Here is a 22,332-nt window from a genome sequence, read left to right as displayed (position 1 = left end):
CAAAGTTTCGTCAGTGAAAACTTACTCCAAACTAACTTAGAATGGAGTAAGTGAAGATTTTTGTACGCTCGAAAAAACCTTGTCTACACTTTAGAAAATCAGGCGTAGGTTACAAATCAGGCGTAGGGAATGGTGGGGGGGGGGGTGTTTAAAGGGAAGTTAACAAACATTAAACACTTCAGTTTTACAAATAAAGAGCCATCATCAATAATAAATGATAAATACATCAATAAATCAACCCAAAAAAATTAATAAGAAATAATTTTTTTTTTAAATCAATAAATAAAACATTTTCTACTTACCGACTGCAGCACTGGGAGCCCTCCAACAGCGTGCTGGGATGCCCCCCCCCCCCCAGTGTGTCTCTGTCAGTGTCTCTATCTCTCTGTCTGTCTGTGTGTGTCTCTCATTCTCTGTCTGTCAGTGTCTATGTTTCTGACAGCGAGGTGAGGGGGAGGAGGGGGGTAGAGGGAGAGAGGGGGGGAGCAGAGGGAGGGAAGGTGGAGGGATGGGGGAGAAGGGAGGGGGGGACAAGGGGGGAGGGGGGAGAAAGGAGATGGGGGGGAAAGGAGATGGGGAGGGGAGGAGATGGAGGGGGAGGAGATGGAGGGGGAAGGAGATGGGGGGAAGGGAGGAGATTGGGGGGGGGAAGGGAGGAGAGTGTGGAGGGGAGGGAAGAAAGGAGAAGGGGGAGGAAGGCTGAACGGGCTGGGCCCGACCCCAGCACCAGATTTTCAGGTAGGTGGCGTTGGGTTGGGTTGGGTCGGGAGGGAGGTTCGGGTCAGGGGGAGGGAGGGAGAGGGAGGTCAGGTCGGGGAGTGGGAGGTCAGGTCGGATCCAGTCCGGGGGCGGGGGGGGGGAGCGGGAGTCGAGTCGGGTCGGGTCCAGTTGGGTGCGGGGGGGGGGGTGGGGGGGAAGGAGGGGGGGGGGAGCGGGAGCGGGAGTCGGGTCCGGTCGGGGGGGGAGCGGGAGTCGGGTCGGGTCCAGGGGGGATGGCGGGGGGGGGAGCGGGAGCAGGAGTCAGGTCGGGTCCGGTCCGGTCCAGGGGCGGGGGGTGGAAGCGGGAGCAGGAGTGGGAGTCGGGTCAGGTCGGGTTCGGCGGGAGGAGGGGGGAGCGGGAGTCGGGTCGGGTCCGGGGGGGGGGGGAGCGGGAGTCGGGTCGGGTCGGGTCTGGGGGGGTGGGGGGCGGGGGGGAGCGGGTGTCGGGTCTGGTCCGGGGCGGGGGGAAGCGGGAGTCGAGTCGGATCCGGAGGAAGCAGGAGTTGGCCGTGGGAGGAGCCTTTTTCACGCAGCCCCAGTGAGGCCATTCGGCCAGGGCTAGGGGCTGCGTGCTTCGGGCCCCTCCCACACAGTTTCGGGCGCCTGGAGCTACTGCACTCGTGCGCCCACTGTAGCACGCATGTGCAGAGGTCCCGGCACTGTTTTCAGCGCAGGGACCTGGCTCCGCCCCCTACAGCTCCTGCTGCGCTGCGCCGAGGGCCAGAGGACCAGCAGGGAGGTGGAGAATACGGAGGTTTTTTTTAGGTGCACTTTGTGGCGTGAAAAACGGGCGTCCAGGTCGGGACTGCGCCGTTCTAGGCGCGGCTCGAAACTTGGGCCCAAAGAGTGGGAATAAATAGGTCCTTTTCAGAATGGTAGGCAGTGACTAGTGGGGTACCGCAAGGTTCAGTGTTGGGACCCAAGCTATTTACAATATACATTAATGATTTGGACAAAGGAATTGAATGTAATATCTCCAAGTTTGCAGCTGGGTGGCAGTGTGAGCTGTGAGGAGGATGCTAAGAGGCTACAGGGTGACTTGGACAGATTAGGTGAATGGGCAAATGCATGGCAGATGCAGTATAATGTGGATAAATGTGAGGTTATCCACTTTGGTGGCAAAAACAGGAAGGCAGATTATCTGAATGGTGACAGATTAGTAAAAGGGGAAGTGCAACGAGACCTGGGTGTCATGGTACATCAGTCACTGAAGGTAGGCATGCAGGTACAGCAGGCAGTAAAGAAAGCAAATGGCATGCTGGCCTTCATAGCGAGAAGATTTGAGTATCGGAGCAGGGAGTTCTTACTGCAGTTGTACAGGGCTTTGGTGAGACCACACCTTGAGTATTGTGTGCCGTTTTGGTCTCCTAATCTGAGGAACGACGTGCTTGCTATTGAGTGAGTGCAGCAAAGGTTCACCAGACTGATTCCCGGGATGGCAGGACTGACATATGAAGAAAGACTGGATCGGCTAGGCTTATATTCACTGGAATTTAGAAGAATGAGAGGGGATCTCATAGAAACATATAAAATTCTGACGGGACTGGAGAGGTTAGATGCAGGAAGAATGTTCCCGATGTTGGGGAAGTCCAGAACCAGGGGTCACAGTCTAAGGGTAAGGGGTAAGCCATATAGGACCGAGATGAAGAGAAACGTTTTCACCCAGAGAGTGGTGAACCTGTGGAATTCTCTACCACAGAAAGTTGTTGAGTCCAGTTCGTTGGATATATTCAAGAGGGAGTTAGATGTGGCCCTTACGGCTAAGGGGATCAGGGGGTATGGAGAGAAGGCGGAGTGGAGTAATGAAGTTGCATGATCAGCCATGATCTTATTGAATGGTGGTGCAGGCTCGAAGGGCTGAATGGCCTGCTCCTGCACCTATTTTCTATGTTTCTATGTTTCTATGTTACACCTGAGGGAGCTGGAGTGAGTGAGGTGCAATAAACAGCAATACCTAAATCACACCAGCCACGTTGCATTGCCTGCAGAGAGCAGGGCTCCATTTTCTTATGAAATTTTCATTGCAACAAAGAAGGTTTAGAAGAGATCTATTGAAGGTATTCAAAATTATGAGGGGTTCTAATTAGGTAAATAGACAAAAAACTATTTTCTCTTGTCAGCATGCTTGTAAATAGAGGTTGGAATGTTAAGATCATTGCCAAAACAATGCAGGGAGAGTGTAGGCAAGTTTTTTTTTTATGCATACAGTAACTATTAGGACATTACATGCCCTACGAAAAACAGTGGTGAAAGCAGAATCCAGGAGCTTTTAAACAGATGAATACTTGAAAAGGACAAAGAAAGGGATATGGAGAAGGGCTGAGAAATGGGAGTAAGTGGAGAACTGTGTTAGACAGTTGCCACAGGCACAATGGGCTAAATGGCCTCCTCCTGTGCTGTAAAATTCAATGTGTAGCCAGTTATATGCTGCATCATGCACTGTATATTTGCAATGGACAATGGTGCTCCACATAGAAACATAGAAACATAGAAAATAGTTGCAGGAGTAGGCCATTCAGCCCTTCTAGCCTGCACCGCCATTCAATGAGTGCATGGCTGAACATGAAACTTCAGTACTCCCTTCCTGCTTTCTTGCCACATTTCAGAGGAAGCCAGAGTATCCAGTGCATACAGCCTGATAATATCTAGTCACATACTTCAATCCATGGCCTGAGGGGGTCACAGCACACCATCAAAATAACACGGTTGTGATGTCAAAACATGCATCTGTTTTTAGGGTGTTGTTTCAGCTCCAGCTGTAGTAAACATGACACCACTACAACATCAAGTCACTTATTTCATGGGTCTCACTGGGAGTGGTATTCAGCTGCTCTGTAGTAGGAGTTTCAAACTGAATGTATATTGTCACTGGTATAATATCAATGTAAAAAGACTCATACATTAAGGGCATAAAATTCCCATGACCCAGTACAAATCCCACACTACCTGGATATGGTACTCTTCCATATGTTACAATTTCTGTTAAAAGTATTCCAAAGGACCAGACATCAGACTTGATGGTGAATGTTCCATAATTAATGGCCTCTGGTGCTGTCCATTTGATAGGGAATTTGGCACCTGCGAAGAAAGAAAAATGAAAGAAACTAAGCTTAATGTTTTTTTTTTCCAATTTTCACTTTTTTCTTCTGAAGATTTTGACTCATTGGTTACTCATTACGTGTAGGACTTCAGAGTGCTGGACAACTATTAAACGAGCTGACCGAAAGCTTGTCTGTAACCAAATTTTACACTGTCAATGAAAGTCACTGGATATCAATCAGGAGCAAGAATCCTGGTGGAATTACCCCCTTCACAGTATGTGTATTGTGCCCAATATACGCACAGTTAATAGAGCACAAACCGGAGTCCAATTGGGACCTTCCTGGTCTCTATGGCTCATTACCAGACCAGGAAATTAACTGACCCACTGAAGCATTGGGGAGCTTATTTTTTTAATAAGAATAAATATCAATCTTCCTCTCTTTAAAAGGGGTGCTTTTCACTTCATTAGGAAGTTTTAAGCTTGAACACCCTACTGACTCACCAGCCGATACACTGAAACACTTGAAGTGCAGTATTTTTTCGTACTCTTATTTATTTTTAAAACTAAAACAAGCCTACATTTTCCAAAACTATGCCATTGGCAAGATACACTGCCCATCACCATCCCATGTTGGAAAATTGTGTGTAAGATGCCCTTGATTTTTCAATACACAGTACCAGCTGGAAACAAACCTTTCTGAAAACTTAACCGAGATGTAAATTTAAAAAATGTAGTTGTAGCAGGTTAATGTTGTTATCTAATTAAGATGTGAACGATTATCTTCATCCTTTATTTATAAAGAGCGCAAACCGTCTGGCAAGCCCATTTACCCTCTTTTCCTGTGCTCACTTTTCCATTCTTGTTGTTTCCACACACCAGGTCACTTTGAATCTCCGCATGCTCCTCTCTATTTCACTGATCACCTGATTCCCATGCTTGTTTCCCACTCCCTGTTTCTTTTTGAAATTGCCTTCCCTTAAGTCTTATGACTCAGAGGTTTCCTTTCCTGACCCAGCTTTCCTCTTACTGGATTTTTTTTAAAGCGCAGCACAGTTGAACGTGCTGCAATCTGAATGAGCTGCGCTGTGCTCCCAATAGCCTTGCTGAGATTTGCGGTTACAAGGTGTGTTTGGACCTTGTAGAGCTGATAATTCTGATAACACTGCCCAAGCACAACACCACGGGCGCAGCACACTGTCCGTGGTTGCACACAAGCAGATCTTATTGGATAAGATAGCTTCCGTTCATCTGCATTATTTATTTGTGCACCAGCTCCCACCACTCATGAAGTTTTAGGAGCATCAGGACAGGATTATCAGACACCGGCAGCCAGTTTCCTGTTGTGGGGGGATGGTCATTAAGCACGGCATGGAGGAGGAGGGGGAGGGGGCGAAGAGGGACCAAGGAGCATAGAGGATACTAGGCAATGGGGACGAAGGACAGCAGCATCTATTTTGTTCTTAAATAAACAGCAACCTCCCCTACATTGTCTATTCCAAATACACAGTGAGTGGCTGGAGAATTGGTAAGATGAAGCAGCCACATTATGGGATGGCTACCTCATTTAAATAGAACTTGAGGATCCAAGGAGACTAGCACACAACTTGTCAACTTGTGCACCTACATTGGGGTGCCTCAGATATGTTGCAGGCCTCAAGCCTCCATGCCCAATGTTCCAGGGAGTGGGCACCTGATACACTTCAGTGCAGCAGACATCCATCAGTGCATTATCCACCCTTGTGTCACACCAGAGTTCCAAATTTTTAAATATTTACTCTATAATTGGTCCACACAACGTTGATATGGAGAAAATACCTTACCCCAGAGTGATCACATTTAGGAAATAATTCAAAATAGTGACAAAGGAAAGCACCAACCCCACTTATCCTTTGGCCCTCCACACGTCTCCATTTCATAAGGTAATTTTTGGAAGGCTGCTTTTTCAATGTGAAGCCTTGCTCAAGAGCAGCGTGATTTGAAGAATTGAAACTGGAGGTCATTGCACCCAATTTGCAGTACTCCCAATGTTGAGATGAGTGGAAAATTAGAAATGCTGGGAATCAGGAGCATTAATCTCTGCGACCGATTCTCTGATCTGCACTCCCGTAAAGCAAGATTCCATACCGGAGTTTCACAAATTCTACCCTCACATTGCATGTTGGACCTTGGAGTGCACTCCCTGAAAGTAGCAGGCCAGGTGGATAAGGTGGTTAAGAAGGCATACGGAATGCTTGCCTTTATTGGCCGAGGCATAGAATACAAGAGCAGGGAGGTTATGCTTAAATTGTATAATAATCTGGTTAGGCCACAGCTGGAATACTGGGTGCAGTTCTAGTCGCCATATTATACGAAGGATGTGATTGCAATGGAGAGGGGGCTGAGGAGGTTTACAAGGATGCTACCTGAAATGGAGAAATTGGATAGGCTGGGTTTGTTCTCCTTGGAACAGAGGAGGCTGAGAGAAGACCTCATTGAGGTGTATAAAATTTTGAGGAGCCTGGAAATAGTGGATAGCAAGGGTCTATTTCCCTTGGTGGAGGGGTCAATTACAAGGGGACATAGTTTTAAGGTTTAGAGGTGATTTGAGGGGAAGCTTCTTCACGCAGAGGGTTGTGGGGGTCTGGAACTCACTGCCTGGAAGGGTGGTAGAGGCAGAAACCCTCACCACATTTAAAAGATGCTTGGATGGGTACTTGAAGTGCCGTAACCTGCGGGGTTACGGACCTAGAGCTGGTAAGTGGGATTAGACTGAATAACCTCTTGTTGGCTGGCACAGATATAATGGTAAGCACTTCAGGGAATCGAATACGGCCAGAGTGATCTCCTGGACTAGTTCTGATCACCTGGATGGGTCAGAGAAGATTTTTTTCCGCAATTGGTCTGGGTTTTTATCTGTTTTTTTGCCTCTCCCAGAAAATCACATGGCTCCAGTTGGGGGTGGAGTGTAAAATGTTGCGATACATGGGATATCGCAGTTGTGTGGGGCAGACTGGTTGGGCCAGATGCTCTTTACCTGTCCGCCATTGTTCATTGTTCATAGGTTTATATGTAACCTTCAGGGCTGCTAACCGAGGGCCTTGTGGCTCTTTGTTGCCTGGCGCGGAAATGATGGGCTGATATGGTCTCCTTCTGCTCTGTAAATTTCTATGTTTCTATGTTCTTCTTTGCCCTTTCACTTCTAGCTATCATTCAGAATCTTATTTCTGCACTAATGACAATTTTCTATTCTGCCTCGGTGAAAGACAGGACATCAGCTGCAGTGTAGATATTAACCTGTCAAATATCTGAAAAGGTATGTCATTTTTGTTCGGCAGGACAGGAAATCAAAATCCTGATTTTAACTGCTGGCAGAAGCAGAAAATGGGTGGTAGCAATTGGCCTAATGGAAAGGAAGATCAGGTGGCATCTATAACAGTTACCGGCCATTTTCTGCCACTGTTGAAAGATATAATCAGCCCCTAACGGTCCCAAATAATGCCACATCTCCTCCCTATTGCTGAAATACTTTCTCCCTGGCAGTGGTTGGCACAAGCTCCGGTGCCATTACGGACAATCAAAATACCTTTCAGATGCATTTATGGCAAAGAGAAAATTATGTCCAATGCACTTCTATCCCAGTCTCAGAAAAAGACACCTTATTACATCAGTGTGACATTTCCATTGTTGACACAATCTATCCTCATATTATTACTCAAGAAACATTGGCCAATGACGAGCAATTGTGTGCCCAACCTCTGGAAGCAGGTATGACACTACCTACTTAGGACCCTTAATATCATTATTTGATGATTGGCATGGGACAGTTAGATAGACTTCAACATCCAAACTAAACAATTCAGTCATCCCTAAAAATCCTTTGACACATCAATGGCCTGGAGTAATGAGGCAATGGGAAATGGGACAATAGGGAACTGGAACAATGGGGAAATGGAACAATGGGGAACTGGGGCTAATGGGGAAATGGGACAATGGGACAATGTGGAAATGGGACAATATGGAAATGGGACAATATGGAAATGAGGTAATGGGGAAATAGGGTAATGGGACAATGGGGAAATGGCACAATGGGGAAATGGCACAATGGAGAATAATGGGCCTCTGAAAACAGAGAGGATGCCAAGTGCATCATGGGCAATCGATTCCCACAAATGCCTTAGGAACACATACCTCATTGAGAATGTGTGACTCAAATACAAAGATTTACCTTCGCGTGCTGTGTATTCATGATCTATAAGTCTGGCAAGGCCAAAGTCTGCAATCTTACAGACCAATGCTTCTGATACTAGAATATTAGCAGCTCGCAGGTCCCTGTGGATGTAGTTTTTCTGTTCAATATATGCCATCCCCTCTGCAACCTGAAAAATAAACATTCCAGTATCTAAAAATTGGTAATGAATGAAAGAATGATTATTACAATCATTAGTTCTCAATGCTTTTCTTGTTATGCTGCCAGACTTGAGATATCGCCCACCCCACCCCCCACCCCCCCAACATTCTTGTCAGGCCCATCTCCCTCCAGATCCCCTCACTGCTGAGAGAACAGAAATACCCCAGTGAGGTAAACCGCACAATTCACACTCCATTTCTGTCAAACCCTAGATTCTCCCTCCACAGAGATAGCAGTTCAAAGGGAACCCCCTCCTCCCCCCCCCAACCCCAATGTTGGTCAAAGACCATTTCTACAGTATCTACGTGAGAGTTCACTGTAAATATGAAGTTTTTTTTGAGAGACGGGTCACATTATGAAGGTCAAAGTAGGCAATCTTTGTGATGGAAGAGATATGGGGCTGGAAGCTCAGCTTGGGGGTTGAATAGGACACCTAGATTGCAAACAGTCTGGTTGCGCCTGAGCTAAGTTTCATCTATCATGTCAGGCAGAAGTCACTTTGCACGGGCATAAACAGCTTTTTCTCTTGGTGAGGAGATTTCAATACCAGCAAAAACAGATTAACTGATCGTTCATTTCATTGCTGTTTGTGGCATCCTGCCATTCGAAAATTGGCTGCTGTAATACCTATTACTGTGTTTCGAAGTAATTCATTGTACAAGTCTTTGGGAACTTTCTAAAAGACATGATAAGGTGGTACTGTATATAAATGAATTTTTGTTGTTGCTGTTCAAGCTTCATTCTTGCCTTTTCTAAGAGCGCGCTGGAGTAGTTATTGCTGTTCAACTTCTTTCTGTAGGTTTGCTGTGAATGTGCTTTGATTCCTCAAAAGGAGAATTATTCCTTACTTAAATCCAAGATTTGCAATCGCTTATGTTCGATTGTAAAAACTCATCCCCAGTCCAAGAGATTTTCCTGTTGCCACAGCAACCAATTTGGTGAACACAATGGAGTTCCACATTTTGGACTGTCAGCACTGAGAATTCTGCCACTCTACAAAACTTCTACAAATTACTCCCAACACCTAAACAGACAGATGTTTGCAGTAATTTATTTCTTCACCACAGGTCATTTAAAAAAAATGTGCTTATCACAGTGGAAAATGGTAGCAATGAATTCATTTCCTCTGCTGATCTCGTGGCTGATAAGAGGTAGTAGTAAAGCAGCAACAGCATTCTGACTGGCCACATATCTTCCTAAACCTGCATCATATCGTGTTGAGAGCATACATCTAATTTTAGCAACATTGCAACCCATAGATAGATTAACCCTTTTTTGGATATATAGGGCAATTTTAGTATCAGATTGAAATTAAACAACATGCACTTTTTAGTGGTCAAGGAGAACTGTAGAAATATTTTTTCATTAATATTTCACAAAATGTTAACCTGTTCAAATCAGCCATTCACCACGATTGTGGGTGTCTGCCTCTCACTCCCATCCTCCACCATCTGAGACTACTGACAGCTGTAATAGTTCGTTGACGTGAACTGGTTCCTGCCCCCACTCTCCACCCCCAGAATCTGGCAACAGCTGGAACATGCCACATTCGTGAATTATGTTAAATGTGTTGGGCTAATGGAAAATGTCATGCTCAAATTGCAGAGGATTCTGACTACAGGAATGGTTAAAAATACAACTTTGAAAGTCTTATCGCTGACTTACACCTGTGAAGCAGGAAATCAGCAACAGCCAAGAAGAAAATGATGCTGGGAGACTTGTTTCCCTCCCTCACCCCTCACAACAAAACACAAATAACACCAACCAATCAGAATATAAGAACTGTTAGGGACATAGAGACCACCAAGCCTGTACATTTTGATAGATCAACCTCACCTTATCATCTTCTGACCATATCTCGCAATCCATTCTCCTCATTTTAAATTGCTTTTCTATTAGTGGGATGTTAGGTCCAGCAGTACAATTTAAACCCTTATTTGCTTTCCCTGTAGCCACCTAACACTGTTTGTGCACCTATAATGAGTAACCAACAATCACCCCCAGACCCTTTTCTCAATCTGTTCCATTTACTGGATATCACTGCATGATATAAATAATGCTGGAGTTTCTCCACACCAAATGCACAACACTGCATTTGGCCACATTAAAGGTCCTGGGGCCCATTTTCCTGGCTTGTCTATATCAGCCTACATCCTTTTCATTTGAACCATTTATGCCAATGTCTAAATTATTAATGAATATCGACAATAGGTCATCAACCTGAAATGCTAATTCTACCTTCCTCTCTCCACAGGTGTTGCCTGACCTGCGTGTTTCCAGCATTTTCTGCTATTATTTCAGAATTCCAGCAACTGCAGTATCTTGATATCTGATTTAATTTTATTGTTTTGTAAACGCATGGTTCTACTCATGAGACAAGTTCATCTGTGGCCACAAATAACCAAAACCAATTCCTGTCCTTGTGTATGGCTATGGTTCATTACATCTATCTATCTATCTATATAGACGATGGAAAGAAACATCAGGCAAGGATGTGGTCAGGAGGACTTGGCTGCAGTGGTGCAAACCTTTCAATGATCTCAGTAAATCACGAAACGTTACTGCAAAGCCACACTCAACCTCATCCTGCTGCACCTCTCATCACATTCCCATCACTCTGCCTTCCCTACTCTACTCCTGCACATCGTTACTCACAGCAACTTACCTTGCACCTCTACCCATCCTCCTGTCTCGATCTACATTATCATATCCCAACTCTCACTAGCCACCCCTCACCCTCCTCCTTGTCCAATCATATCAATTAACAAGGGTAGGCACTTGGGTGTTATCGCCAATGCTGAATAAAGTTTCTGCTAATGTGTTGTCAAACAGTGAACTCTTTATTTTCAACACTTTGCCTTCTTGGACAGATTTGTGTGTACCTTTGAAAGTGGTTTAGTGAGTTATAGTGAATGCTGAGACATATCAGTACCTTCCCCCCCCCCCCCCAATCCCCAATGGTGATGCGTGTGAAAGGAATGGCTTGGGCATTGCAGGGATGCTTTATGGTGTTGGTGTGGGGTGGTGCCAACCTGGTACATCATGTGGCTGTCAGGATGTACAGCGTCAAGCGAAGTAAATCTGGCCATGGTGAGGCCATCCCTGGCCTCCCGGGCAACAATGTGGTTGGGTGCTGATGCCCTGTGTCCTGTGCAGCATCAGGTGATTGCGGAGAAGGCTGCTGTTGTTATTCTTGATGCTGATGTGCCTGGTGATGTTGGTGTTGGGGTTGATCGTGGTGGGATTCTGAGGACCAAGGTGAGATTTTTTCAAAGGCACCGATACTGATGGAATAGATGGCAGTTGAGATGACAGAAGCGATCTGTTAATGGTGAGAGAGATAGCTCCAAGGAAGTGACACTGTATAGAGAGTTCACTGCAAACACTTCAAAACTCCATAAAGCTGAAAAGTGTATTCCAAATCCTGAAGGCTCCAGCTTCTAAGATTGGAAATTAAACAGCTGTGAAATGGTAGCCTTTATACCACTTCTGCAGATGTCAACTAATCAAACCAATCCAGAGTTGTTGAAAACTCGACACACTTACGTGAAGTGGTACCTGAGGGACGTGAAACTCATTAAAAACTTGCAAAAATCCTTTGGACCTGGCAAAATACTGCTTAAATACCTTAAGCAGCTTCTTAACTATCACAATTTCCTGACACACCGTTTAGTGCCGGGTCTGCAAGGAAGCGAGCTCAGAGCGCACTTACGCCCTGCTGTCAATCACGGCTATTTTGACAGCAGACCCATCTCCAAACTCGCACTCGCAGGCTGGTAAGGTATCGGCCTATGTGTCGACTAAGCATAAACTGTAGTCAGCTTGGGTCAGCTACAATTTGAGCCATTTTCCGAGAGTGCCAGTCACAGTGATGGAGGAAAGCCAAAATAGGAGTGAAAAATATAAAATATTTGCAGCAGACTAACCTGTGCAGACATGTCAATTAATTTTGCTAGCTCTATCTTACTTCCTTCGTTAGTCTTTAAAAAGTCCAGCAAACTACCTGTAGGAGAATAAAACACCTGGTCAAATCACATTAAAGCCATTATCAGTGATCTACAGTTAGGTGTAAAACGATGGAGAAGTAATCGAGAACCTATTCAATTGTATTTTAAAGTGAAATACAATTGTACACCTGTGAATAAGCATGTTAATTAATCAAATTATTTTTTACAGATAAGTAAAATTTTAATTTATGCAAATATACTGCAGTAGATTCCATTTAATATACTGCTGGATGCCTTGATCTCCTTGTAAACATTGCAGAGATTAAATAAATTATTCCACTAGTGAGGTATTGAAGACTTGAAGTAACATGACTGGACTTAAAATCAGACAATGTATGAAGGAAACTGCAGCGTGAAATTGTTTTGTGGGCAATTATATTGACTGACATTGGTATCTACTTACAGCAACTGGAGTCCTGATTTTATTTTTTTTTAAATTTTACTGACATTTTTGAAAGTATTATTATTTGTTTTAGTTTATACCATGATTGGCATCAATTTAAAAAACATTTCAGTAACCCTTTTTGATGACCCTGAGCTTCTGGTCGCTTGCCATTTTAATCCTCCACCCCACTCCCACTCTGACTTCTCTGTCCTCGGCCTCCTACACTGTTCGAGGAAGCTTGAGGAACAGCACCTCAACTTCCGATGAGGCATTTTTCAGCCTTCTGGACTCAACATTCAGTTCAACAATTTCAGACTATAACCTCTGCTCACATTTTTTCAGACAGCAGCTGTTGATGATTCTGCTGTTCCCATTTACACCTCCTCTAGACCCATCTTTTGCTTCTTTACCTGTCCCATTATTACCCCATTTTTCCTTACCCCATCATCCCTTTAGTCATTTAATCACTTCTGCCTTCCACCCCATCACTGACTTTCCCTTTTGTTCTTTCCTCCCCTCCCGCCTTTCACTGCCTCTGAACTTGCTAAAAACCTGTTACATCTCTAACCTTTTCCAGTTCTGATGAAGGGTCACCAACCTGAAACATTAACTCTATCTCTCTCCAAAGATGTTGCCTGACCTGCTGAGTATTTCCAGCATTTTCTGTTTTTATTTTAGGCCCGACATCATAATGTGCTCAGAAGTTAGTTGCTGAAGATTATTTGATTGGCTCTGCCATTTAGATAAATATTGTATCCAATTGGTCCTAATTTTTGACCTCCATTTTTATATGCAGGATAAAATCATATGGAATGTAAAAAGACACACACTTGTGTAGGGCTGTACCATTTCTTCAGTCCACAAAGACTGGAATGGAATATGGGACAGTCTTTTGACAGACGTGCTTACACGTGTGTGGACCCAATGGTTGGACAAGTGAGGAGCAGCATCGAGAACCAAGCTTTCACCTTTTCACTTACAAATATTACAAAATAGAACTGTTTAGCTCACATTTCTGTGCCAGAGTTTTTAGCTGCACAAGTTGTATTTGCACTGGAATTATAACAGGAAGCAGTATCATTACTGTACCTTTTGACATGTATTCTGTTACTATGTATATGGGTTCTTTTGTCACAACTGCATACAGCAGCACCAGCTTATCATGTCGAAGTGTCTTCATAAGGTTGGCCTCTTCTAGGAAGGCCTCAGGAGACATGCTACCCTCCTTCAGCATTTTAATGGCAACCTTAGTATTGTTCTTATAGTAGCCTGTGTAAAGGGTTAAAAAAACAGTCCTCAAAATCAAATTCAATTATTTTTTGTGTAGCTACTTATTCCCAGACTAGGGGAGTAACACATTCCACAAAGGCTAAGAGGCTCAATTAACCCCGAAAACGGGCGGTACCACTGTGGGCCAAGATTAACGTGTGCCCGCAGCAAGAGCGCAGGCTGTCTGTGGTGCTGCCTGATTTAAATGAGCGCAGCACCGAAGCTCCCATGCAATGGGTCTTTCCGGTGGTAACATCAGCAGGAGGCCGAAGGTTGTGTCTAAAGGATCGGTGCGGCGTTCTCAGGCAGTCACCTTATTAACGCAAAAAGAAAATACTGTGGATGCTGGAATCTGGAATAAAAACAGAAAATGCTGGAAATCTCAGCGGGTCAGGCAGCATCTGTGGAGAGGAAGCAGAGTTAACGTTTCGGGTCGATGAACCTTCGTCAGAACTGGAGAGTGTTTGGAAATAACAGATTCTTAACAAGCACTGAAAGGGGGTGGGGAAGATAGAACAAAATGGAAGGTCTGTGATAGATTGGAAGACAGGAGAGATTGGAGAGACAAAAGGGATGATGGCTCAAATTCAAAGGGTAATGCCAGGAGTTAGAAAAACATTAGTCAAGATAGGGTGTGAATGGTGGGATAAAGACAAGCTGCCATTAGAGACAAGGAGGAGAAAAAAAAGGAAGAAACAGGCTCGGGGGCAGGCATGTGGGATGGGGGGTGGAGGGGGGAGGGCACCAAAGATTGGCAGCGGTTACACTCTGAAATAGTTGAACTCGATGTTGAGTCCAGAAGGCTGTAAAGTGCCGAAACAAAAAATGAGGAGCTATTCCTCAAGCTTGCATTGAGCTTCATTGGAACAGTTTAGGAGACTGAGGGTGGAGGTCAGAGTGAGAATTAAAGTGACAGGCGCCCGGAAGCTCAGGGTCACATTTGCGGACTGAACGGAGGTGCTCCGCAAAGCGGTCACCCAATCTACGCTTGGTCTCCCCAACGTGGAGGAGACCACATCGTGAGCAGCGAATACAGTATACTAAATTGAAAGAAGTATAAGTAAATCGCTGTTTCACCTGGAAGGAGTATTTGGGGCCCTGGATAGTGGGAAGGGATAAGGTAAAAGGGCAGGTGTTGCATCTCCGGCATTTGCATGAGAAGGTACCGTGGGAAGGGGAGCGGGTGCTGGAGGTGACTGCAGAATGGACCGGAGTGTCGCGGAGGGAGCGATCCCTTCGGAATGCTGAGAGGTGTAGGATCCGTTCCTCCCCCACCCCCGCCCTCACCCCAACGGTAAAAATTGGACTATTTTTAAATATAAAAACTCAGAACTGCATTACAGCCCGCGAAAAGAGCTGGGCAGGAAAGGGTTCATTCATACATTGCAACCAAACCATCAGACATCATGAGGGACAATGATACAGGATATCTGCCACCGACCTAAATCACCAGGCAATGGCAGCCAAAGAGAGACATTCATCATCAGAGCACCAGAAGAGGGACATTCACACCTTCAATGGTTTTTCTGTCTGAAAAGATACATGAACATTCATATATTCATTTACCTAAAGAGGTTACATTGTTTAAAAAACATACCCTGGACTGTGGCTCCAGAAAAGCTGATATCATGGTAGGCCTAGACAATGACTGGACCCTGAGCCATTTGGATATGAATGCTACTAGAAACCAACAATTAAATCACCTTGGGAAGCTTACTTTGTAAAGGACCTCACCCTACAGACAGGTGGTGGCCAAAGTAACCATGGACAATGACTCTAAATGAAGGACAATTAGCCATTAAGAGTTCACATTTGATGCAGCCATTGTGTCAAATCTGTTCCAAGATTGAAAGTTGTTTTTTGGTATAAAGAAGACCCATTTTCAAAGACAAAACATAGCAGTGCAGGAACAGCTACAGTCTTCGGGACACAAGCTGCAACCAACCTCAGAAGACAGCCAAGGAATTGGTGATTGTATGCTTGTTCCAGCCAAATCATAGAAGGGTTTTGTGATTGGGTCTGGGTAACTTTATAAGTAACAGTCAAATCACGAATGGGTTTAAATTTGTTAAGTTGTGACGATGCAAATGGCCCTTTCATAGGGGTTTGTATTCTGTGTTTGTTAGTCCCACATAGATCGTAGTGATTTATATTAGAGAAGTAGTTGTGTGTATGTTCAATAAAACAAACAAATCTTGGTTGAGCCAAAACCCTGTGCCGTGTGTAATTTTGTTCTTTTAAATCCTGACGTCAAAGAACTGTGTAACGGGGAACTAGGTATTTAGTAACCCTTACAGAGGGGAGAGGAAAGGCCATCATCACTTTTATCTCTCTAAACTCTCCTGTCTTCCACCCTATCACAGACCTTCCCTTTTGTTCTTTCTTCCCCTCCCCCTTTCATTGCTTGTTAAGAATCTGTTCTTTCTGAACACTCTCCAGTTCTGACGAAGGGCCATTGACTTGAAACGTTAACTCTGCTTTCTCTCCACAGATGCACCTTATTAATAGTTCATTTCCAAGTGAAAGACTGTGGCATAGATGCCCTTAAACCATTGCATAAGAAATCCTGAGCTTATAGAAACATAGAAACATAGAAAATAGGTGCAGGAGTAGGCCATTCGGCCCTTCGAGCCTGCACCGCCATTCAATGAGTTCATGGCTGAACTTCAGTACCCCATTCCTGCTTTCTCGCCATACCCCTTGATCCCCCTAGTAGTAAGGACTTCATCTAACTCCTTTTTGAATATATTTAGTGAATTGCCCTCAACAACTTTCTGTGGTAGAGAATTCCACTCTCTGGGTGAAGAAGTTTCTCCTCATCTCCGTCCTAAATGGCTTACCCCTTATCCTTAAACTGTGACCCCTGGTTCTGGACTTCCCCAACATTGGGAACATTCTTCCTGCATCTAACCTGTCTAAACCCGTCAGAATTTTATACGTTTCTATGAGATCCCCTCTCATTCTTCTGAACTCCAGTGAATACAAGCCCAGTTGATCCAGTCTTTCTTGATATGTCAGTCCCGCCATCCCGGGAATCAGCCTGGTGAACCTTCGCTGCACTCCCTCAATAGCAAGAATGTCCTTCCTCAAGTTAGGAGACCAAAACTGTACATAATATTCCAGGTGTGGCCTCACCAAGGCCCTGTACAACTGTAGCAACATCTCCCTGCCCCTGTATTCAAATCCCCTCGCTATGAAGGCCAACATGCCATTTGCTTTCTTAACCGTCTACTGTACCTGCATGCCAACCTTCAATGACTGATGTACCATGACACCCAGGTCTCATTGCACCTCCCCTTTTCCTAATCTATTATGCCCAAAATATAAACCGAACACAGAAAATGTAATTGACTGAGTGCGATACAAAAGGATGTAGCGCCATTATGTGGAAGAGGGATGTTGCTAAATGTGACAAGGATGCAAGAGATACCAGTGAGGACTGGCCACTTGCTAAATTTGTTAAAATAGGGCTATGATCAGAAGACATGTATTGTGGAAATTCCAAACTGTTCATCCAAGCTTATTTTAGGATTATGGTTGTATAGGAACTGTATATTTTATAGGCACCTATGTGTATATATTTTCAATAAGAACAAAAAAAAATCCTATAAATCTTAATATTGTTTAGCAGGTTCATCAGCATTTTCTTAATGTAAACGGGATCTTGATGAAAAGATCCCCTAAAAAATGTAATTCATCAGCAATGATAAAAAAAGCCAGCTCGATTTGGATCATATTAAATAACTTTTGCAACAAAACTGAAAGACAATTGAAGTCAGTTATTTGGGAATAACTTATTTAAAAGTAGCACGGTAAATGTGAATTGAACAGAATGTTTACTATACGGTTTATAGCTCACCTCCACTTTCTACCTGCCCTACGGACATGCTTTGGAGAGGGCGGTAAGAGGAGTGGCGACATCCAAAATCGCTGAGCGTGCATCAATTCGTCATTTTTTCTTTCATTTTAGCCGGTGTTAATGGTTTCAATTTCGAGGCCATTGGGTTTTAAAATCAGGCCCGTTACGGCCGCAATTTTGTTGACCTCGGTGGGTCCGTGGCGCGTGATGTCAGTGGCAGGTCCCAACCCCACTGCTGTGCAGAATGAATTTTCCTTGATTGGACTTATTAAGCCCGCCCAGCCAATTAGAGGAAGTGGGTCTGATGTCATTTGATGATGGTTTACTTAAAGGGACCATGGCCAACTTTATTTTGACATTTGTGCTGTCAGTGTTCTACAGCATTGAGGTGCTGCAAACACCTACAAGCACTGCATGAAGGCACAGGGTTGCACCCAGGCTCTCCCAAGATACTCTCCATATACTTATGGAGGGAGTCACAGCCACAGGAATGTTCCCTTCCCTTCCAATGGGCAGAAGGGACCTCCCCAGGACACCAACGCAGCCCAATCCAATGTCAATCAAATCAGATTTCACTGCCGACCTGCCACCGTTACCGTCCACTGAGCACTGGCAAAATTCCGGCCGACATAACCAAACACAGGCCTTGTCAAAATCGTACATAGAAAGTCTAAGTTTGGGACTGAGTTTGAGCAGTACTCTTTCACCTCTGGATCATGGGTTTGAATCCAATCCAGACTAGATGAATATTTGTCTTCTTTGTTGCTGCAAGGGTCCTAACCAAATGAGTGTGAAGTCTCAATCCAGTTCCAATTGGTTGCATGTCCAGAGCATGAAATTGTCCATAGAGAGTAATTAAGCCCAAATTGGGAACATCATTCAGGTTGGCCATAGCTGGTGTGGTGGATTGTCAGACTTGTGCAATAGAAAGAAGTTGATTGTATAGACTTGGACAGAACACAGAGTACTTCAACAGATCTAACCAATACTGAATGTGAACCAGGACTGCATAACACTTGCACTAGGAGCATTGGGGGTTATAGCTAATAATGTGGAGGATACAGAAAGACATAAACAGGTTTGCAGAGTAGGCAGATAAATGACATTCATAGAATTACATAAAACTATATATAATATACACCACAGAACAGGCCATTCGGCCCAACTAGTCTGTGCTGTTGTTGGAGTTATTAGTATCCTTTTTGCACTTTAAGAACATAAGAAATAGGAGCGGGAGTAGGCCATTTGGCCCCTCGAGCCTGCTCCGCCATTCAATAAGATCATGGCTAATCTGATCTTGGCCTCAACTCTACTTCCCTGCCCGCTCTCCATAACCCTTGACTCCCTTATCTTTCAAAAATCATTCTCCAGTGCTTCTATGTCCTTTTTATAGTATGGAGACTAGAACTGTGCACAGTACTCTAAGTACGGCCTGACCAAGGTCCTATACAAGTTTAACATAACTTCACAATTTTTAAATTATATAGCGAGAAATAAATCGCAGTGTTTTGTTAGCTTTTTTTATATCTTTGCTGACCTGTGATGATGCTATTTGTTCACCTGTATCCTAAGATCCCTTTGCTCTCTACCCTATTCAGTTTCCTATTTTCGAAGGTGTATTTGATGTTTCTATTTTTCCTACCAAAGTGCATCAACTCACATTTATCCATGTTAAAGTTCATTTGCCAGTTAACTACCCAGTCGGCAAGTTTTCTAATGTCTTCTTGTATTATGTTGCATTCTTCCTCAATGTTAGCTATACCCCCAGTTTTGTATCATCTGCAAATTCTGATATTGAGTTATTTTATTCCTAAGTCCAAATCATTAAAATAAGTTATGAATAACAGTGATCCCAGCACTGATCATTCTGGAGCACAGACCTTTCCACTTTCCTCCAATCTGAATAACTACCCTTTACCCCTACTCTCTGCTTTCTATTTATAGCCAATTTGCTATCCATTCAGCGATTTGTTCCCTAACTCCACATGCCCTAACCTTTGTGATGAGCCAACAGTGTGAATGAAATTCAATGTTGCAAATTGTGAAGTTGTTCATTTGGTAGGAGGAATAAGGAGACCACTTATTCCTTATAAGGTAAGAAACTAAATTGGGTAGAGGAGCAAAGAGATCTGGGAATGTGAAAACATAAAACAACAAAAGTAGCAACACAAATTAATTAGGCCATAAAGAATGCAAAATCTTCATTTCTAGAGGAAGAGAATATAAAAATATTGTTACATTTATATAGAATGTTAATTAGACCACACTTGGCCTACTGTGTGTTTCTCTGGCCTCCATACTACAAAAAGGACATTGAAGCACTGGAGAATGTTGATAACAAGCTTATTTGTCTTACAATATTTTTGAAAAATTAAAAATCATAAAATGTTGCTATATTAACCCACTTGCTGAGGAATTCATTTCTCAAAGAAGCAAATTCTACAATAAGCACTTCTTATTAAAACACTCCTCCGATATCTAAGTGTTCAATTAGAAAAATATTTGTCACCACATTTAAAAAAAACAAGACCTTAATCTGGTGCAGATAATGAAATGTCCCACTTTGACATCTTTGCAAGGAGCAGAATCCTTCCCAGCTACAGCAATTTTAACATTGATCTCAACTTCAACTAGGAACTGACCTGTAGCTGCCCAGCCTCAGGAAATCACGCTATTGGCAAAGTATTTAGATTACCCTTCAGCAGGATGTTTTGCTACACAGGGGGCACCTGATCAGCTCACAGATCATAAGAACATAAGAAATAGGAGCAGGAGTAGACCATTTGGCCCCTCGAGCCTGCTCCACTATTCAATAAGATCATGGCTGATCACATGGATTCAGCTCCACTTCCCTGCCCACTCCCCAAACCCTTTACTCCCTTATCGCTCAAAAATCTGTCTATCTCCGCCTTAAATATATTCAATGACCCAGCCTCCACAGCTCTCTGGGGCAGAGAATTCCATAGATTTACAACCCTCTGACAGAAGAAATTTCTCCTCATCTCAGTTTTAAATGGGCAGCTCCTTATGACCCCTAGATTTAGTTTCCCCTATGAGTGGAAATATCCTCTCTGCATCCACTTTGTCGAGCCCTTTCATTATCTTCTAAGTTTCAATAAGATCACCTCTCATTCTTCTGAACTCCAATGTGTACAGGCCCAACCTACTCAACCTATCCTCATAAGTCAACCCCGTCATCTCCGGAATCAACCTAGTGAACCTTCTCTGAACAACCTCCAATGCAAGTATATCCTTCCTTAAATACGGAGACCAAAACTGTACACAGTACTCCAAGTGTGGCCTTACCAATACCCTCTACAGTTGTAGCAGGACTTCTCTGCTTTTATACTCTACCCCCTTGCAATAAAGGCCAATATTCCATTTGCCTTCCTGATTACTTGCTGTACCTGCATACTAACTTTTTGTGTTTCATGCACAAGGAACCCCAGGTCTCTTTATACTGCAGCACTTGCAATTTTTCTCCTTTTAAATTATAATTTGCTTTTCTGTTATTTCTGCCAAAGTGGATAACCTCATATTTTCCCACATTATACTCCATCTGCCAAATTTTTGCCCACTCACTTAGCCTGTCTATATCCCTTTGCAGATTTTTTGTGTCCTCCTCACAATTTGCTTTCCCATCCATCTTCGTATCATCAGCAAACTTGGCTACATTACACTCGGTCCCTTCATCCAAATCATTAATATAGATTGTAAATAGTTGAGGACCCAGCACCGATACCGGCAGCACCCCACGTGTCACTGTTTGCCAACTGGAAATGACCCATTTATCCCGACTCTCTGTTTTCTATTAATTAATCAATCCTCTATCCATGCTAATATATATTACCCCCAACCCCATGAGCTTTTATCTGCAGTAAGCTCTTATATGGCACCTTATCGAATGCCTTCTGGAAATCCAAATACACCTCATTCATTGGTTCCCCTTATCTACCCCTGCTCGTTACATCCTCAAAGATCTCCAGCAAATTTGTCAAACATGATTCCCCTTTCATAAAAACATGCTGACTCTGCTTGATTAAATCATGCTTTTCCAAATGTCCCGCTACTGCTTCCTTAATAATGCACTCCAGCATTTTCCCCAATGACAGATGTTAAGCTATCTGGTCTATAGTTTCCTGCTTTTTGTCTCCCTCCTTTTTTAAATAGGGGTGTTATATTTGCGGTTTTCCACACTGCTGGGACTACCCCAGAATCCAGGAAATTTTGGTAGATTACAATCAATGCATCCACTATTTCTGCAGTCACTTCTCTTAAGACCCTAGGATGTAAGCCATCAGATCCAGGGGACTTGTCCACCTTTAGTCCCATTATTTCATCATGTGCTACTTCATTAGCGATAGTGATTTACATAGAAACATAGAAAATAGGTGCAGGAGTAGGCCATTCGGCCCTTCGAGCCTGCACCGCCATTCAATAAGATCATGGCTGATCATTCCCTCAGTACCCCTTTCCTGCTTTCTCTCCATACCCCTTGATCCCCTGAGCCGTAAGGGCCATATCTAACTCGCTCTTATATCCAATGATCTGGCATCAACAACTTTCTGCGGCAGGGAATTCCACAGGTTAACAACTCTCTGAGTGAAGAAGTTTCTCCTCATC

The 22,332-nt window shown here is 43.8% G+C and overlaps 1 protein-coding gene across 4 annotated transcripts in view; it reads right to left on the bottom strand.

The window, feature by feature from the left end:
- LOC139267214 (proto-oncogene tyrosine-protein kinase LCK-like) overlaps positions 1–22,332 on the bottom strand; it is a 178,444-nt gene that overhangs the window by 12,195 nt on the left and 143,917 nt on the right. For all 4 annotated transcript variants that reach the window (XM_070885179.1, XM_070885182.1, XM_070885180.1 and 1 more), the window contains exons 9-12: positions 13,671–13,850; positions 12,116–12,192; positions 8,007–8,157; positions 3,706–3,837 (exon numbers count right to left, since the gene is read on the bottom strand). In XM_070885179.1, the coding sequence (XP_070741280.1) occupies positions 3,706–3,837; positions 8,007–8,157; positions 12,116–12,192; positions 13,671–13,850 (540 nt within the window). The remainder of the gene's footprint in view (positions 1–3,705; positions 3,838–8,006; positions 8,158–12,115; positions 12,193–13,670; positions 13,851–22,332) is intronic.

The sequence above is a fragment of the Pristiophorus japonicus genome, chromosome 7 (genome assembly GCF_044704955.1).
Source record: "Pristiophorus japonicus isolate sPriJap1 chromosome 7, sPriJap1.hap1, whole genome shotgun sequence".
NCBI classification, from domain to species: domain Eukaryota; kingdom Metazoa; phylum Chordata; class Chondrichthyes; family Pristiophoridae; genus Pristiophorus; species Pristiophorus japonicus.
The sequence above is the reverse complement of the archived record's forward strand: the minus strand, read 5'-3'. Positions and strand labels throughout refer to the sequence as shown.